This window comes from Nematostella vectensis, chromosome 12, assembly GCF_932526225.1.
Source record: "Nematostella vectensis chromosome 12, jaNemVect1.1, whole genome shotgun sequence".
NCBI classification, from domain to species: domain Eukaryota; kingdom Metazoa; phylum Cnidaria; class Anthozoa; order Actiniaria; family Edwardsiidae; genus Nematostella; species Nematostella vectensis.
In genome coordinates this window covers 14,780,051-14,799,023 of record NC_064045.1, presented here as the reverse complement: position 1 = coordinate 14,799,023, position 18,973 = coordinate 14,780,051, and the positions used below count along the sequence as shown (strand labels likewise).

The window sequence follows — 18,973 nt, the reverse complement described above, 5'->3', positions numbered from 1 at the left end:
ATGTTAAACTAATAATAACAGCAACAATAGGAAGAAATCATTTTAATACTCTATAACTTTAAAACAGTATTTACAAAACGTTATTTATGAACAAAACACTAAAAGAATGCAATTGATATCAACCGAGTAAGGCAAACGTTTCTGTAAATAGGCGTGTTGTATCTAGTAATCAAAACTTATTTAATGCCGTTTCGTTAGCCGACTCTATAATCCGGAAAACGGATATTTCAGGCTTTCTAATTTAGGGCGCATCTCACTCGACTGCTTTGTCGCAAGCTGTATCGCCGGAATCACGGATAGATTACATTAGATAGATTACAACGTGCCGCAACAAAGATAGCCATTTTACAAAAGGAAAAATATCCTTACTTGGTGAAGGCTTGCCCTTTACGTTTACAACTTCGGGGGCGATGTATGAGTCTGTGGCTCAAGTGGTGGGCCCGTGGCACGCGGCATTTAGCCAGGCTTGCGTTGACGGCGCTCCCGAAGTCGATAATCACCGGGTTGAAATTGCCAGCTTCTCCCTCCAGGACCAGATTGAATTCAATTTAGTACCAGAGGCCTTCATATTGAATTTAATCAGCGAACTTGGGAGCCCACGGCCCGACAGTGTGAAAAGGACGCATCATTTTCGTCCACCAGTTTTACGGGATGTTGCTATGCGGATTTCTTACAAGTTGTTTGAGATCGAGCGATTTCGTAGACTTATAGAAAATATTGGATACGAGTTCAAAAAAGACGTTAGCTGGCGAAGAAACGCAGTTGTCGAAGAAGACAAATCGCTCGATCCACTCCAGAAACTAGAACTAGCGCGAAATCGGGCAGGGAAAACCACAGTTCTAATGTATTCCCAAACTTCTTAAAGCCCTCAACCAATCAACAACGCAATGAAGACAGCAGAAAACAATTAATAGCAGCATGTGAGAATACCTTTGTTGGATTTTACTGTCCATTGACTGCCTGAAAGTTTTTTATTGTAGCTTTTGGGTCCAGTGCTGTGATGATACTGGGGTAGGACAAATACAAAAGCAACATATCTTAAAAATTGGAGTTTGAAATAAAGTCTCTAATGATCTTTCCATCCTCAGGGCCCTGATACACATTCAGATCTGGCTCATCATCAGGTCCAGCTGCTGGGCCATCATATATGTCATTTCTCAAGATTGCGATATTATGCAATACAGCACAAGCTCCTAATAACTGGCTGACTTTCTCGGGCTTCATTCTGACCTCACCGTGCATAAGGTGGAACCGCCTCTTGAATAGGCCAAAGCATTGTTCAATTTTAACCCTTGTTTTTGAATGGGCTTCATTGAAGTCTTCCTAATAACATAGTAAAAAATATATATATAAATGGATTGAAATAAATTTTGTGCATCTGTCTATGGTATGTATAGATAACTGTATACCAAGGTATTAGTGTGAAATGCACTTTAGATTGTTTAACTCGTATACACTCTAATATCCTTGTTCTCTTGTATGCTGGCTTGACTACGACAGTGTTGCATAGGTTTTATAAAAAAGCACTAAGAATTGTGGGTTATTTCCTGGATAATTTCCTATTATTTAAATCATACATAAAAAGTTTCAATCTATTATTCAGGTGTTGTAACATGTAGACTTTTTTTAATTGAGTGCCATGATATCCACTTAGTGCAGTTCCTTTTTAGTGCACATTTTCACTTTTCAGATTTATTGAATTTATTGGGTATTACTACTATCAGTGGTAGTGGAGAAGTTATGAAAATATACAACAATTTAGTTGTCTCATTATTTAAAAAAATTCTTAGGGAGTGTTCATTAATCACACTGAGGGGGGGAGGGAAGATTTTTACCCAAGACACCTTAAAATTTCGGAGCCCCCTTTCATTGTAAACAATTTTTTTCGGTGCCCCCCTTATAGAACCCCAAAATTTTCTTTCTTTTTCCCTTAGAGGACCTTTTTATTCGGAGCCCCCCCTTTTCTTGGCTAAACATTTTAGGAGCCCCCCCCCCACAATCTTCCCCCCCCCCCCCTCGGTGTATTTAATGAACACTCCCTTACCTGATGCTGGTTGGCTGGGTTAGGATAGGGTGTCATGAGGAAGGGGCGGCATGGATACCCACTGTCCCCTAACAAGTACCCCTCATCTATCCTTGTGTGCTCCCTTTCCAGCGTATTCTGAATAGATGAATTCCGAAATATGAAAGCATCATGAGTACTACCAGGCCAACGGGCAACAATGTTGGTAAAGAGACCTGCAAAAAATAAAGTTGAAACAAGTTCATCTTAATAAAAACAATAAATAAAAAAGTAAAAGCAAAGCTGGATAAGGACGATAGAGGATCAATGTATGTATTAGTAAATTTTTGGGTCAAGTCCTTCCCTTCACCCCCATAGCAAATAGATAAATCTAAAGGATGCAAACAAGCCGTGTGCTTGTATTGTGAGGGGGACCCATTCTTAAAATAAGAGAAATATTGTTTGGCTGATTAAGAGCTGATTGATTGATATTATTCTTGTTGTTGTTATTATTATTAAGAGGGTGCATCTATCCCAACCATCCTCTGGTAAGAACCTGCAAGGTTTTCAAAAGATATATAAAAAAACAACTGCTTTCAGCCTTAGAGTTTTGCATAAGTTCCTTGGCTGCCTCTGCAATTACTTGGCATGCAGTGAAGTTGTTGTTTTATACCCCCCCCCATCTTCACACCTTAAAATATTTTACCTTTGTTGTCACACACGGCTTGCACGTTAATGCTGTGCTGCCCTTCCGATTGACATAATCGTTCTCATAATTTGTCGGGGCCTGGAGCTTTACATGAGTCCCGTCAATACAGCCGATAACTCCAGGGAAGCCGTGCTTGTCGTAAAATGCCTGCTTTATCTCCCTTTGCCTCTCTCGCGAAGGCCATTTGATGAAGCGGTCAGCTTTGCTAACAAGCGCTCTTGTCACATCTGAGACGCAACGGGAAACGGTAGACTTTGGAAGGCCAAATGTATCGCCTATGATTTGCAAAAAACTCCCCGAAGCGTAAAAGCGTAGTGCGACAAGAACTTGGACTATTGGAGCAAGTGCTTGATTTCGTCGCGTATCCCGGCTTAATTCCTCCCTCAAAAACTGTGTTATACACTCAATTGTGTCTTTCCGAAAGCGGAACCTCGATTTGACCTCTTTGTCGTTGAGAAAGTCATCAAGGCTTCCGTTAAACAAGCGAAAGCGGCGTTCGCGAGCTTGCGGGTAAGCTTCCCCGACCCGGCAAAACAACAAATCCGCCATTTTGTTTTTTGCCAGCTTGCGCTAATCCATGGATTAGCGAGTTAACCCACCTCGCGAGCAGGGTTAGATTTATTCCCCAAACTAACCCTGGGTTAGCGCTAACCGGCGTTTCGGGAACAGAACTAATCAGGGGGTAAAAATTTAATCATGGGTTAGGGTTAATTTAACCCTGGGTTAGCGCTAATCGGCTTTTCAGGAACCGGCCCCAGGTGATATTTGGAGTAGAAAAGGATGATAATATTGAAGAATTAGGGCTGACTGACTTTGGAGTAGAACAGGATGATAATATTAAAGGATTAGGGCTGACTGACTTTGCAGTAGAACAAAATGATAATGTTGAAGAATTAGGGCTGGTTGGCTTTCTGCGAGTAGAGAAGAGCATTTGATGTCCGTCTTTCCCGCCAGTTTTGTTTTTGGCGCCATCTTGCTTATTTGTCCCGCCAAAATCGACTCTTTTGCTATCCACCGCATTTATAGCAGAAATTACTTCTTCAAACTTCTTTGTTGATAAAAAATCAACTTTAGATAAATCTCATTGCCGCAACAACCAGGCGCAGAGACCAAACATGGTTGTGACGTAGGTTTTCGGCTGTTTGTTGACGAGCTTCGACTCCGTAGATTGTAGCTGATCGGTCTCGATGCTGCGAATCTCGTCGGGGAAAATCTTGAATAATTCGTTTTGTGGCGAAGTCAATTGACCGGCAACCACATACGTCTTTGTTGACAACTTACCATCGCTTTTGGGGGGGGGGGGGGGGGGGAAGAGATGGCCCGGTCACTTCGTGAGCAGCACACGGGTCCGCCATCATCATCCCTCCCTCGCTTCTGCCTCTTCTGGTCGAGCGCAGCAATGCATGGTCTCCGAATACGAATTTGGCGCCCAAGTATTAACCGCAAGGAATGTATTAATCGTTGCATAGTAAGACGAAGTGTGAAAAATACAATATTGAACAGCTCGAAACAGCAAAGGGACTAAACCAATCCGTAATCGTACTAGTAGCCTGCGCAGCAAGCGTTCCCGAGTGTTTTGAGCGAAAATAGAAACTCCGAGAATCAGAGGATACCGGCAAGGGGTTCGACGAGTATTTTTCGAGGGGTCTTAAATTTGCTTGTCGAACACCTAGCCAATTTCCACTGATTCTCTGGGTTTCTATCCCCTCCAAACACACACGGGAGCGCTTCCTTACGAAAACTACCAGGCGTTCGTTGCAAAGCACCGAGGAGACCTAAAACGAGCCGATGATGGACAAATAACATTGACGTGCCATTGACGTGCAATAAAAAGCGCGGCCAACAACAACTCCAGCAAACGAGCACGTTAGGAGACCATTTTCCCCGGGCTCTCATGAAAGCATGGCTGACACAGCTCGGACCTTGTAAACTACGTTGTTGTTTCTAATAAATATTATCTAGAAAATCAAGACATGGCGGCAGCGGCGAGATTCCTGAATCCACCGGAGTTCTTCGACTTCACCAAGCCTTTAAAGTGGCCGGAATGGAAGCAGAAGTTCGAGCGATACGCGATTGCTAGGAAACTTACGGAGGAAGAAGGCGAAATACAGGTAAACACGCTCGTTTATTCAATGGGAATTGAAGCGGAAAACGTTCTCAAGTCCTTTGATTTTGGGTCAGAAGCTGACAAGAAAGACTTAGAGAAAGTCCTAAAGAAATATGATTATTATTTTATTCCAAAGAGAAATGTTATTCATGAGCGAGCGAAATTCCATCAGAGATCTTAAATACCGGGAGAATCGGCAGAATCATTCATAAGAAACCTGTACTAATTAGCTGAGTATTGTGAATTTGGGGATCTAAACGACGAGCAAATTAGAGATAGAATTGTCATTGGAACTCTAGATAAAGAACTATCTAAGAAGTTACAAATGAAATCGGATTTATGGATTCAGCAATACAAATGGCTCGACAATCCGAGTTGATCAAATCTCAAATTTCAGACCAAAGTCCAAACAAATTGCTCGAAGAAGTTCACCGTAAACCACAGGGTTCCCGCACGCAGGGTAGAAACCGGAAGTTCAAAGAACAAAACAAGGGGCAAGAAAAAAAAAACAGGAGCTAAGAAATGCGACAGGTGCGCCCGCACACACCCTAATAATGATGTTTGTCCCGCTAAAGGAAAAAAGTGCAACAAGTGTAATAAATACAATCATTTTGCGGCACCTATGAATGCTAATGAGGTTACACAACCACAGGGAGACCAGCGATTTTTCTTAGGAGATGTAGAATCGGACGGAACAAAGAATCCATGGACAGTTGATTTGTTAATCAACCAGAAACCTGTTAATTTCAAGATTGACACGGGGGCTGATATTACAGTTTTGTCGGAATCGACTTATAATCATCTCCCAAACCCTCCAAAGCTAGAGCCATAGCGCGCTGATATTTCAAGTCCAGGAGGAAAACTCATCTGTAAAGGACAATTTCTGACTGAAGCTAATCTAAATGGGGGGGGCATACCAGGTTAAGATGTTTGTTATTGCAGAAGAGCAAGTGAACAATTTACTAGGACGGGACACTGCTTGTAAAATGGGTCTAGTACAGAGAGTCGGAGAAGTTTCGTTTGACGTATTCGGAGATATTGGTCTTCTTAATTGTGCGCCAGTGAAAATCGAGTTACGAGAGGGTGCACAACCGTATCACGTCAATACCGCCAGACAAATCCCGTTCCCACTCTTACCTAAAGTCGAGAGTGGGCTGGATAGACTTAAGCGCGAAGGTATAATTGAGGAAATTACAGAGTCTACTGATTGGTGCGCGCCTATGATTCCAGTCGCAAAGAGTTGATCTGAGACGACTAAATGAATCTGTGAAGCGAGAGAGATATGTCCTGCCAACCCTTGATGATGTTGCGCCCAAGATGGTTGGAGTGACCTTGTTTTTTAAAGTCCGACGCGTCAAGTGGATTTTGGCAAATACCCCTCACAGATGAAAGCGCAAAGCTTACGACCTTCATCACACCACAAGGCAGATTTTGTTTCCGAAGATTGCCGTTTGGTATAACCTCTGCCCCCGAGATATTCCAGCGATGCATGACAGATTTGTTGAAGAACCAAGAAGGAGCATACGCGATAATGGATGACGTCATTATCGTCGGGAAAACCCCGGAAGAACAAGACAAAAGATTACGCGAGACTTTGAAGATCATTGAAGAATCGGGTTTGAAGCTGAACAAAGAAAAGTGTGAGTTCCGAAAGAAAGAAATCTCTTATTTCGGACATGTGATTAACCAGCAAGGCATTAGTCCAAACCCCGAGAAAGTGAGAGCTATCCAAGCACTCGCAGCGCCAGAGAATGTCACTGAGTTACGCCAAGTGACAGGCATGATTAACTACCTTGGCAAATTCCTACACAACTTATCCACAGTCATGGCTCCAATGAACGACTTGCTTAAGTCAGATACAGTCTGGCAGTGGACCGAAGTACAACAAGAAGCCTTTGATAAGGTCAAAGAGTATCCACAACGCCAGTTCTAACATTTTACGATCCAAACAAGGCGATCACTGTTAGCGCAGACGCTAGTAGCTACGGAATAGGGGGAGTTCTACTTCAGGCAGACAAAGGGAAATTGCGTCCAGTAGCATTCTGCTCGCGAACACTAACACCAGCAGAGACCAGATACTCGCAGATCGAGAAGGAATGTTTGGCATCCGTGTTGACTTGTGAGAGATTTTTCACGTTATCTGATTGGTCTAGAATCTTTCACACTTCTTACAGATCACAAACCGCTAATACCGCTGATTAACTGTAAGGATTTGGATAAGACACCCGTGAGATGTCAACGCCTGCTAATGCGCCTGATGAGGTTTAATGCGAAAGCAGTGCACATACCTGGTAAGGAACTTGTAATAGCAGACACACTGAGCAGAAACCCACTTAAGTCAAATGTGTCAGACAGCGAAGATGTTAAAGCATACGTAGACTCAGTAGTGAACACTAGAATTGCGAAAGATAAACTTCCGAGAGATAAAGCAAGAAACTCAGGAAGATTCCAAGCTTAAGTTAGTATTGGAATACGTTAGAAATGGATGGCCGATGCATCCAAAACAGGTTCCCGAAAAAAAATACGAGAGTATTTTGGAATTCGTAACGAACTATCAGAAGTCAATGGCAAGCTCGTGTTTGGAAGTCGTATTGTGATCCCAGAATCGATGCGCGGTTACGTCTTGGACAGAATCCATGATGGACACCAGGGTGTAACAAAGTGCCGCGAGAGAGAACGTCTCTCCGTCTGGTGGCCTGGTTTAAGCAGAGGTATCGCACAGAAGGTTGCGTCATGTGAATTCTGTTTAGTCAACCAGCCTACGCAGAGGAAAGAACCTCTAAGAACCACACCCCTACCAGATAGACCATGGCAGATGATTGCAGCAGATCTTGCAATGTCGGATGGTCAAGATTATTTTATCGTCACAGACTACTATTCAAGGTATATTGAAATCGCACACACTACAAAGTCACCTCATACTACCTCCAAACGAGTGATTGGTGAACTTAAGAACATGTTTGCGAGATGGGGAATACCCGAACTAGTAAAGAGTGATGGGGGACCTCAGTTCACATCTAAGGAGTTCGAGTAGTTCAGTAAGGAGTATGGTTTTACGCACGATCCATCGACCCCACATTTCCCTCAAGGAAATGGTGAAGCGGAAAGTGGAGTACGAATTGCGAATAGGATTCTGAAACAAGAGGATCCTTTCTTAGCATTGATGACTGATAGAGCAACACAGAAACTTATAATGGGTCGCGAAATACGCACAAGATTGCCTACACTAAATGATAATTTACATCCAAAGACGCCAAATCACAGAGGTGAGAAAAGCCGACGAGAAAACCAAGCAGAGATACAAGAAGTCATTCGATGATCGTCACGGCGTTAGATCACTACCTGTACTCGAAGAAGGAGATCAAGTAAGAGTCAAACTTGATAATGAAAAAGGATGGAAAACGCAAGGTCGAATTGTTGCAGCAGACACTCGTAACAGATCGTACTTAGTAGAAACGTCTAACTCAAGTCTTCTGAAGCGAAATCGTCGTCATTTACGTCCTTCAGCTGGGATGGATCAAGATATTATTCCCTACGAGCTACCGGAAGAAGAGGATGTCAAGAGCGATGACACTCAAGATGTTGATGACTCTACAGGAGCTGAGCAGTTTGATGATGCTAATACTAGGGAGCTCAAAACCCGTAGTGGTAGAACTGTTAAAAAACCAATGAGATACATTGAAGAGTTCTATGGACTAATATTAAGACTGTAACGTTCATATTACGTTTGATAAGCAGTATCTCCTTTTAGGGGGGAGATGTCACGATAGTTGATTGACAGTCTCTTGTAGTTTTAAGTGACGTCACTTAGAATAGGACGCACTCATGAAAGCATGGCTGACACAGCTCGGACCTTGTAAACTACGTTGTTGTTTTCTAATAAATATTACCTAGAAAATCAAGACACAAGTTCTTCTTCTTCTTTTCTTCTATTATTTCTTCTTTTTTTATTTGTTTCTTGTCTTTTTTGCTTGATTTTTCGCTTTGACTAGTTGTTTGTTTCGGGTATGAAAAAAAGGACATCGTTGTTTGAGTGATGTTTTATTACTATATATAAAAATTGATTAAGTAGATGTGTTTTAAAAGGAAACTTTACAATACATTTTTGTCTACAATAATATAAGTATAATATACAATAACAAGGTGTATCCCCCGGTAAATAATGATCTTCCCCTTATTGCCATCAGTCTCGCTAGAGGTACCTTAAACATACACTGGTGGAGAAGCTGGTTTAACGTTCTTTCTTTCCATGTCTGTTCTGGGCGGGTTTATTTTAGCTTAAAATCTGCATAAAGAGGTTTATGATCAAACAGGTCAGTCGCATTCCCAACTCGAACATTCCTGACATCTTCTTGTGGACCGTTATACATAAAATAGTCCACCATTTTTTTCCTTGGCTTATTCTGGTAGCCATTTGTGTGCAGGTTGTACTGGTTTGATCTTTCTTGAACTACTTCTGTAACTACTGTTTCAGCTATCGCATACTTAAGATTGAAGTCACCTCCAATAAGAACGTGGCATTTTGCTTTCTTGCAAACTTCATCTAGCAGTTTTAGTAAATCCCTAAAAATAGTTTTCTTTTTCTCATCTGTTAGGGACCCGTTTCCCCCTATTGCATTTTGACGTCCGTGATAGGAAGCGACCAACGACCCGTCGCCTTTGACCTGTCTGACAAACAACCTTTGAAGAAATTGCCCTTCACCCGAAATCTCTTTTTTCCCAAGATTAAGATAAATTTTGTAAAAGTCGTGTCCTTCGACTTCTATTTTATCTTTATTGGAAATGATGCATGAATAGCTATCCCAATTGTCTTTCACTCCCTCCCAAACCTCCCAAGGTTTGGGAGGGAGCTCTTTTGCGAGCTTTTCTGCGAGCATTTTAGGCCTTGGACACTCTTGCAAAAAAACAAGATCGGGGTTTTCATTATTCAGCAGGACGACCACTTCTTTTATTCTCTCTTCAGCGCGTGCTTTTTCTGTTTTGTCGCCTTTTTTATTATACCCAACATTCATACTCATTACCTTGAAGACAGTGCCTTGTCCCAGGGTCATACCTTTTTCTTTTTTGTCGTCTTCAGCGTGTACTTGTTCTTTTTTGTCGTCTTCAGCGTGTACTTGTTCTTTTTTGTCGTCTTCAGCGTGTACTTGTTCTTTTTTGTCGTCTTCAGCGTGTACTTGTTCTTTTTTGTCGTCTTCAGCGTGTACTTGTTCTTTTTTGTCGTCTTTAGTGCCTTGTCCCAGGGTCATACCTTCCACACCAGCGGTCAACAAACTGACCGAGCCTTCCAAACAACTGGCCGAGTCTTTCGACGAACTGGCCATGTCTCAACTGGAAATCTGGTAGGATAGGATGACTTGACTCGTTATAATCTTAAAAAGATAGAAATAATGAGTATATAATCATACGACTACACTATTGTAATAAAACGTTATTATTAAAAAAAAAATGAGATAGAATTAATGTTTAGCATAACGATGCGCACATCATTTTATCTCAACTATCTATTTTTCCTTCCGTTTTTTCCCAACCTTTTTGCTATCCGTCTAATCCATTGTGTGAAAACTAAATGTGTGTCATTTATGACTCCATGATCCTGATGATTTGTCAGTCAGACCGCTACAACCGTCGAGGCGATTGGAAGTCGCTTATACGAGGGAGGCGTTTATTTCAAAATCTGTTTTATCTCTAGATAAAAAGGGCTTATTTACAAAAAATATCGACACCCGAGACAGGCTTAGTTTTTTTTATTCTACATACAAAAAGATTCGGACCATTGCACATCAAATTACGATGAACTCAATAGCTATAATCAGATACAAATAAAACACACAGTCCTAAAACGGCATTTCTGCTGTATCAGGGGCTCATAAATAGGGGCGTCACTCATGTATTGTAAATTTGGTATGGCCGGTTTGGTAATCACACTATTTTTAGAAACAACAATCCCGCAAGAACTAGCCAATCAACGCAGGGGTGTGCGGGCGAAAACCATTTCGCGACAAGTGATGCTACATCCGCTGTTTCAAATGCAAACTTCTGCACTAGTCCAGAATCTATTACAACGTGGTTAAACAATTCACTTTGCACTTTCCAAGATCCATATGAGCCGAAAAACATCCGCACTGGATGAAAAGTGCCGATTCCTTCATCAAGCTTGGATTTTCGACGGGAAGATGGCAAATACATGGGGAGGATTTTCACTTGTTGCAGGAAACACCGAGTGTTGTGGGCTTAACTCGATCAAATCAGACACGAAACCAATTTCTAACAACGCTTACATTGTTCCGCCTTCACGACATTGCAAAAGACTTTCTTCACTCTGTTTCCAGAGGAGTTTCTAGCGTAGTTTTTCACGGCCCGTGGAGGTTGTTTCAAGTTTGTCCTCATTTTCGTCGCCACCGCACTTTATCGGCGTACACTTTTTGTCTTCCACTGATTGAAAACATTGCTTCTTGTGGTTGCTCTCGTCTGATATAAATTCTGATGCTCTTTTTCTAGACTCCATATGAACTAACGGGCATTCGTTCAAGTGTGGAGGGGCGATGTTCCGCTAAAGCGGCTAACTAATCCGGCATAACGAACTTTCGCCATTACTGGATATTGTGCGGACCAAAATGAAACAGATACAAGACTCTCGGGATCCTTGTTTCTGAAAATAACATGATAACCCAATCGGCTGTAAGTCTCCTTTGCAGCCCCAAGCGGTCGGAGTCACACAACACTCCCCGCCCGTAAAGGCTTCTCAGACTCGAACTACATTCATTTCCCGCTTTGAGCCAATCAAACTTTTGGTACCATATTTCGAGAATCGTCCGCGCAATGGCAAGCAAGCCAATCACGATCCGTGTATTATCATTCAAATAAGACGCATGAGAACCGACACCTCTTGCAAAAGACTTTCTTCCCTCCCATATAATACTGGAGAGTGGCGCCCCTATCTATGAGCCCCTGGTTGCATATATACTTTCACACGCGGCTGAGGGTTGTGCGCAGGTATCATATTTATGCATTATATATGCATAAAGTGTATTAAAGCTTGTCTGGATAATATACTTTAATATCATCGACATCATTTGTACAGTAATTTTGATAAGGCCATTACTACCATGGTTCTAGCAGTTAGAAACCAAAACCACATATTTGAAAAGGATTTTTTCTAGAACATCGGTGTGATTGTTTATCCTTTGGGTATATCAGCCATGCATGCATCTTTCTGAGCGACGACGCAGAACGAGCTCCTCAAATCTCAATTAAAATATAATTCAGGTGAAGTATATTCTAAAACTTTTAACATCCCCAGCTACACGGGGTAATTTTCAAGCACGTCCTAAACTGAAAGGTAGAAACTTTAAATCGGAGAACAAACAGTATTAGGTGACGGCAGCAGCACAGACATTGAAAGCATAGGGTACAATCCATACTTCAAAGGCGACGACTCATTCCCAGAAATAAGAGACAACATGGCCGCAGCGCATGCGTAATAGTGCACATACAATGTCAAAATGGCTGCCATTTATTATAAGGAAATGTGAGGAGACATCACAATTTATCAATTTTTTTGTTTCAGAGATTTTGGGCTCACGATGCAGGACCCGGAAAAAAAAAACCTTGCCATTCGAGTGATACACTTTCCGTTCAAATGATGCCAGAGAAAGCCCTATAATTGTTCCTTGGACATTGCACTTTTGTTCGCTTGAGAGCATACAATCCTCCATACATTCTCTGTAATTTCATTGAAATCGGGCATAAAAGTAGTCGTTTAAAAGGTAGAACTGTTCGCCGCATCACAGGTGCAGGACTCGAAATTGGTAAATCGACTGTCCTTTCATCAAATTGGCCAATAAAATAGGCTGTAGCGCCTTCCAATTTTGTTTCCAAAGAAATAACATTTTATGTAGTTATGCCTAGTTCAGGAACCATTATTGTTGTCTTTAAAATAAGACTGAAGCAAGGAAAACGGTGCGCTCCGCAAGAACAACTTCTCTCCGTTCGTCCGTTCTCCATTTTGTTTTTAAACGGCCCCACGGCTTTCTGGGATAGACACAGGGGAACCATAAAGCCTTTCTAAAATACATTTTTTTTAAATTTTCGCATATAATGTTTTCCAACCTCAGCAAGACTGCCGAACTTACATTATCATTGGACGTTTAAAATCAGAGATGCCTCTTGCACGTTTAAATACCGCTAATACTACTTTTATTTGGAATTTTAGTCAACCTGATTAAAAACTTCTAGTGTAACAACAAAAGGGAAGCCCCTGTGCTGGCCGGAATCTTGTTTTTATTTGTGATACCACTGTTATTCCTCGCGGGCCTAGCAAAATGCGAGCCCAGAGAAACCGCTGGCTAATGTCCCTTATTTCTGGGAATGAAGAGGCAATTTGCATAAACAAATAACTTTTAAAATGTCTGAACTCTGATCCATCATTATTAGAGGCAGTTCTCGATAACGCATTACAGGTATCCGCAAATAATGCACCAGTCAATTGACAGCCCGGCCCCCCGGGACACACCGGGGAGGTAACGCAGCCATGCGGGGGATTTTAACACCTATTTAACACCTGTTGTCCACCGGGGGACAGGGGATTTAACAGAAGCCCTCAACAGACCGGAAAAGGGGGCGGGAATTAACGCTGAACCGGAAATTGCGTTGGACTTCCCCGTTTTCCCCCCCGGCATATTCAAATTATAATCTTTCAACAAAAATACTTGCAAATCTATATCTCTGGTATTGACTGAAAAAAATAAAGTTTTTTCTCTATCTATCGATGCCTGTTAAATTTAAAATTTGGGGTAGCCTGTGGTGAAAATACTAGAGAGGGCCCGGAAGTGGGTGTAGTATGCATACGCTTAATCTCGCTGAAGTTTAGTTCACTGGAAAGGGCAGCTCAAAGAAAGGTATGTCTTTCGATAATGGGACGTTATCGGAAAACACCGGGGCCATGTATCTGGGTTTTTTAACAGCGTCACAGGCCCTGGTGGCCGGGAAAGTAACGCGCATTTCACACCACATGAATGTTAATTTCCCCGCTATGTCCCGGGGGTCGGGGTGCCGTGGTTTCAATTGACTGGTGCATAATGGGAACAAAAAGGCATCATGGTGCCTGTAGGCGAGTTTTATTATTTTTGTAAACCGCGGCTGCACATTGTTCTCCATATTCGCTATACCTGAATCAGCGCCGTTATTTTCAAAGGTCTGTTTGCATAGCGATCAATCCAAGGCCATTATTTACAGTCTAGCTAGTAAACCCAGTTCCAATGAGCGGTGATTAAATTTATACTTGCAGTTTTGTAGATTTCTAAATAGTATACGATAAGGATATAACCCGATAAGTCAATAAATAAATGAATTAACTCAATTATGTATTGCATTTATTTTTTATGAGCTCTATCTATAAAAGCAAGGTGAAACGTGTTAAGTGAAAGTCATCGTGTAACGTTACTATACTTAAGTAAAAGTCATTCTATAAATTGTATGCGCCGTCTGGTAAAAGACTTACTTCCGTGTACTTAGTATTATATAGCTTAAGTGTGAGCTTGTTGATCGATCGTGACTCATGGAACTACAATTTTGATCAAACTAAGTCGACGGCAGTTGGAAGAATTTTGCTCGAATTGGCTTCTTTTTTGTAAACCAACAGATGATCAAGACAAGCATTGCAAATATTAAATGGAGGTCAAATTAAAAACCACGGTGATCCTAGAACCTAAAATTTCTTAGAACCTAAACAGAACCGAAACAGAACCTAATAGTAAGGGGGGTAATTGTTAATAACAAAAAAATTAAAAATTACCTATTTTCTGCATAGAAAATACAGAGTAGGGCTGGAAATACGTCAAAAAAAACTTACAGCGATTTTTGCGCTATTTAGCGGATTTAGGCTAAATTTCTATTTTAGTCATCACTCGCGTGAAATAATCAAAAGGCGGTCCTTCACATACACATAATAATAAAATAATAAAACTGAATAAAAAACACGGGGAAACGAATATGGATTTTGTTCGTATAAAAAGCAGTTGGGTAGGAACATTTTTTTTTCTTTCTTTCTTATTTTTTGTTTGTTGGTTTGAACAGATCAGAAACTGGTCCAAAAATTATGCAGACTCATAAGGAAAAAAAAATATTCTATTCTTATCGTGCAAAGAACGTCACTCACACAAAAAAATGTAAATGGTCTTAAATAGCAAGCAACCTTCGCTTCGCCTTCAAAGCTAGAGGTGAATCCCTACCAAAACCCCTTATTTCCAACAATGTGGCGGCGTGAGGAACGGTCAATTCTAAGCCAAACATGTACGTCTTCGCCTTTGGTGCATAATAGACAACTACATTTGCAAACAGTAACAGCTATGCATCCGACTATCGCAGCACGATGTATAGGTACATCCAAACGAAAAGCAGCAGTTTTTTTATGACATTTTCTTTTAATATGCAGACGTGCAGCATTCAGAGAGTATTTGCTCTTCGAATCTCCCGCGCGCGAAGGAAACGCAGATGAATGACATACGATGTTATTTTTAGGGCTCGTGATCTACGGATGTTGCAGCCAGTGCGACCTTAATTTAAGAATGTCTGATAGTGCGTAGATGTCGGGACAAACTTGTCCACCTAAATGTCCCTGAAATCTCCTGAACATCTTGCTAGTGCGACTGGGCCCTAACTAAGAGCTAAATAGATAGATTAGATAGAAAGATGAGATAGATTAGATTAGATAGGTTAGATAGGTTAGATAGATTAGATTAGATTAGATAGATTAGACATTGGTTAGTGCTTGCTCATTGAAATAACAGAAAATAAATGAAAACAAAGTATGTAAACAAATATGGTTTAACCGGTGTTTACAGTAGTACTGTTTCTCTAATGTAACTGTTTGTGTTTTTATTTGACGCAATTGTGAAAGTCATATTATCTTGGTCTGCTTCTATTGTTATCAGCTAAAGAACCACATACATATAGTTTAGCATAAGCCAGAAACTGGTTAGACAGATTTTCAAGCCTAATATTTTGTACAACATATGTTTACGATAGACATTGGTTAGTGCTTGCTCATTGAAATAACAGAAAATAAGTGAAAACAAAGTATGTAAACAAATATGGTTTAACCGGTGTTGACGGTAGTACTGTTTCTCTAATGTAACTGTGTATGTTTTCATTTGACGCAATTGTGAAATGCATATTATCTTGGTCTGCTTCTATTGTTATCAGCTAAAGAACCACATACATATTGTTTAGCATAAGTCAGAAACTAGTGAAACAGTTTTTTTCAATTCTGTACAACATATGTTTACAATAGACAGGCTAAATAATAACAGCTATGCTGATAAATTTGTTTTTAAAGAGAGCATTTCTTAAATTTTTAAAAATGCATACAACAATACTACAAATTAGTCATCAAACATGGGTTTGTTTTGATTATATGATAGCACCGACCAATGATTTGAAATAGGGAAAGCTTACAACAAAATTGGTTTTGTCATAACTATTAAAGCAAGCGACATTCGCACGGCTTACAAGATTAGTGAACTATACCGAAGAAAGTGTGTTTGTTTTGATTTACGCGCATAAATTTAAATTCGGTAGCCGAATAACAACATTTCGCTAAACCGCAATCGCTTCTAACTACGTCTAACTAAAATGATTTTAAGCGAAAACCCTACAACAGAATTGTACCCACTTGATATAAGTATTAAACAAGCGACATCGCGCGGATATGCCAATTATTTTGATCCCGGCCGCCGGTATAAAGTTTTTGTTTTGACTCGAATTTATAATTCCTGAATTATTATAATAACAACATTTCGCTAAATTGCAATTGCTTCTATCTTTGTTTATATCGAAACACCTACAATGATTTCAAATGAAAATCTTACAACAAAGTGGAATTGTTTGTTATTACTAGCGACATTCGCATGGCTAAGGGATAGCGAATTATTGAATCGAAATATGTTTGTTACCGTAAACGATAAGCGCCGTCCTTCGGTAAACGATAAACATGAATGTTTTCTAAACCCAGATCGTTAACTATGATTCCGACATATTCATGGATATAACGAAATTGTACTTACTGTTTGCTGACAAGGAGATACAAAAATGAAGTTGGCGATGAAGCCTGAAATAAGAAGGAATAACAATTAGCTTGTAAGTTTCACGGTTCGTGTTTTACATGTGCTGTTACGGACATCGCGAACTTTCTTACTCGAAATATGTTTGTTAACGCCGACGGTAAACCCCGATCCTTGAAAAACATGAACCACGATCGTTAACTGAGGGCACATATTCATGTATAAAACGAAATTGTACTTTCTTTTCGTGTATTAGTCGATAGACCTGAAATACAAAGAACGCGTGTAAGCATGTGGATTCCCGTGAGCGCATGCATAAATTCGTAATGAATTTGCTTTGTTTTCATAAAATAAAAGCACCGATCGCTCGCTAAAAGAACAATACACATCTTAGCAAATGGATCTGTAGAAAATCAGCCGCAGATGGATAAGATTCTCTGAGATTTCGATGGATTTCTTTGAGAGAAGTAGAAACATACCTTCGTGTTGGCTGAGCAATCGAGAAAGGGAGGAACGCTTTTTGCGCCTTCGGTTTGGTCAGCGGCTGCCCAACCTAAGCAGTCACGCGATATATTGAAAGGTCCGAAAAGAAAAACACCCTAGTATAGCGACAACATGTAAATATTCTTTGACAATCCCCTTGTGAAGTCAGAAATATTATTGCAAAATTAATAAACTGCCCTTTTTCGGAAATCGTGAAAATACAGTAAATGTATGGTAAATTTGCATCCGGTTTCCATGGAAACCACTTGTTTCCGAGAGCTGTCTACCCACCCAAAGTTGGGGCCTGGCTACAAGATAAACTGGCTTTTAACTCGATTTGGACATGTTTGTTGCCCTTTTTCGAAAATCGTGAAAATACAGTAAATGTATGGGAAACACGAACTTAAGGTCTCACGCTGCGGCGTTTATTCAAAACACGATTCTGTCACGACCTCCAGTGCTTAGCATTGCTAGACCAGTGGGGGTAGCAGGGGGGTAGGCGTCTACGGGGCTTATTTGGATATGTTTGCTGCCGTTTTTCGGAAATCGTGAAAATACAGTAAATGTATGGAAAATTTGCAACCGATTTCCATAGAAACCACTTGTTTCCGAGAGCTGTAATTTTGTCTACCCACCCAAAGTGGATGATTGGCTACAGGATAAACTTGCTTTTAAATCGATTTGGACAGGTTTAGTGCACTTTTTCGGAAATCGTGAAAATACAGTAAATGTGTGGGAAATTTGCATCCGGTTTCCATGGAAACCATTTGTTTCCGACAGCTGTTATTTTGTCTACCACCCAAAGTGGATGCCTGGCTACAAGATCGATTTGGACATGTTTGGTGCACTTTTTCGGAAATCGTAATAGATTAGATAGATTAGATTAGATTAGATAGATTAGATAGATTAGATAGATAGATACATAGAATTAATTAATAGAATTAATTAATAGAGGATCAAAGCCCTCAAAATAACCAAATAATAGAGGATCGAAGCCTTCAAATGAATTAATTAATAGAGGATCAAAGCCCTCCAAATAATAGAGGATCAAAGCCCTCAAAGGAATTAATTAATAGAGGATCAAAGCCCTCCAAATAACCAAATAATAGAGGATCGAAGCCCTCAAATGAATTAATTAATATAGGGTCAAAGCCCTCCAAATATTAGAGGATCAAAGCCCTCAAAGGAATTAATTAATAGAGGATCAAAGCCCTCCAAATAACCAAATAATAGAGGATCGAAGCCCTCCAAATAATCAAAGAATGAGGATCGAAGTCCTCGAAGGAATTAATTAATATGTTGAGGATCAAAGCCCTCCAAATAATCAAATAATACAGGATCGAAGCCCTCAAAGGAAGTAAATAATAGAGAAGCAAAGCCCTCGAAACAATAAAATAATGGAGGATCGAAGCCCTCAAAGTAAATAATAGAAGGCCAAGTCCCTCGATATAATGAGATAATGGAGGATGGAAGCCCTCAAAGTAATGAAATGATTGTAAAACATAAAACAATACAGAATAAGCGTAAACATTAACAGAAGAGTTGAAGAGATTGCGCCGCCATGGCCGAAAACTAAAATGCTCAATCATGCAAAGTTACAATCAAACCGGATG

At 40.5% G+C, this 18,973-nt stretch overlaps 3 protein-coding genes across 3 annotated transcripts in view; 1 reads left to right on the top strand and 2 right to left on the bottom strand.

The window, feature by feature from the left end:
• Window positions 1–1,038: 1,038 nt before the first annotated feature.
• On the bottom strand, window positions 1,039–3,260 carry LOC116614414 (putative nuclease HARBI1). The gene is made up of 3 exons (XM_048719438.1): window positions 2,709–3,260; window positions 2,045–2,161; window positions 1,039–1,323 (listed from the first exon to the last, which is right to left on the bottom strand). Exons 1-3 carry the CDS (start codon window positions 3,258–3,260, stop codon window positions 1,039–1,041), a joined length of 954 nt encoding a protein of 317 aa, XP_048575395.1.
• A 4,043-nt stretch (window positions 3,261–7,303) lies between these two features.
• On the top strand, window positions 7,304–7,852 carry LOC125557125 (uncharacterized protein K02A2.6-like). Its single transcript, XM_048719437.1, has one exon. The coding sequence runs from the start codon at window positions 7,304–7,306 to the stop codon at window positions 7,850–7,852; it is 549 nt and encodes a 182-aa protein (XP_048575394.1).
• A 991-nt stretch (window positions 7,853–8,843) lies between these two features.
• Window positions 8,844–18,973, bottom strand: part of LOC5520198 — a 40,923-nt gene continuing 30,793 nt past the window's right edge. The window contains exons 6-10 of the mRNA XM_048719436.1: window positions 17,357–17,430; window positions 17,120–17,142; window positions 16,881–16,924; window positions 10,067–10,187; window positions 8,844–9,871 (exon numbers count right to left, since the gene is read on the bottom strand). Of these exons, the coding sequence (XP_048575393.1) occupies window positions 9,814–9,871; window positions 10,067–10,187; window positions 16,881–16,924; window positions 17,120–17,142; window positions 17,357–17,430 (320 nt within the window). The 3' untranslated portion in view covers window positions 8,844–9,813. The remainder of the gene's footprint in view (window positions 9,872–10,066; window positions 10,188–16,880; window positions 16,925–17,119; window positions 17,143–17,356; window positions 17,431–18,973) is intronic.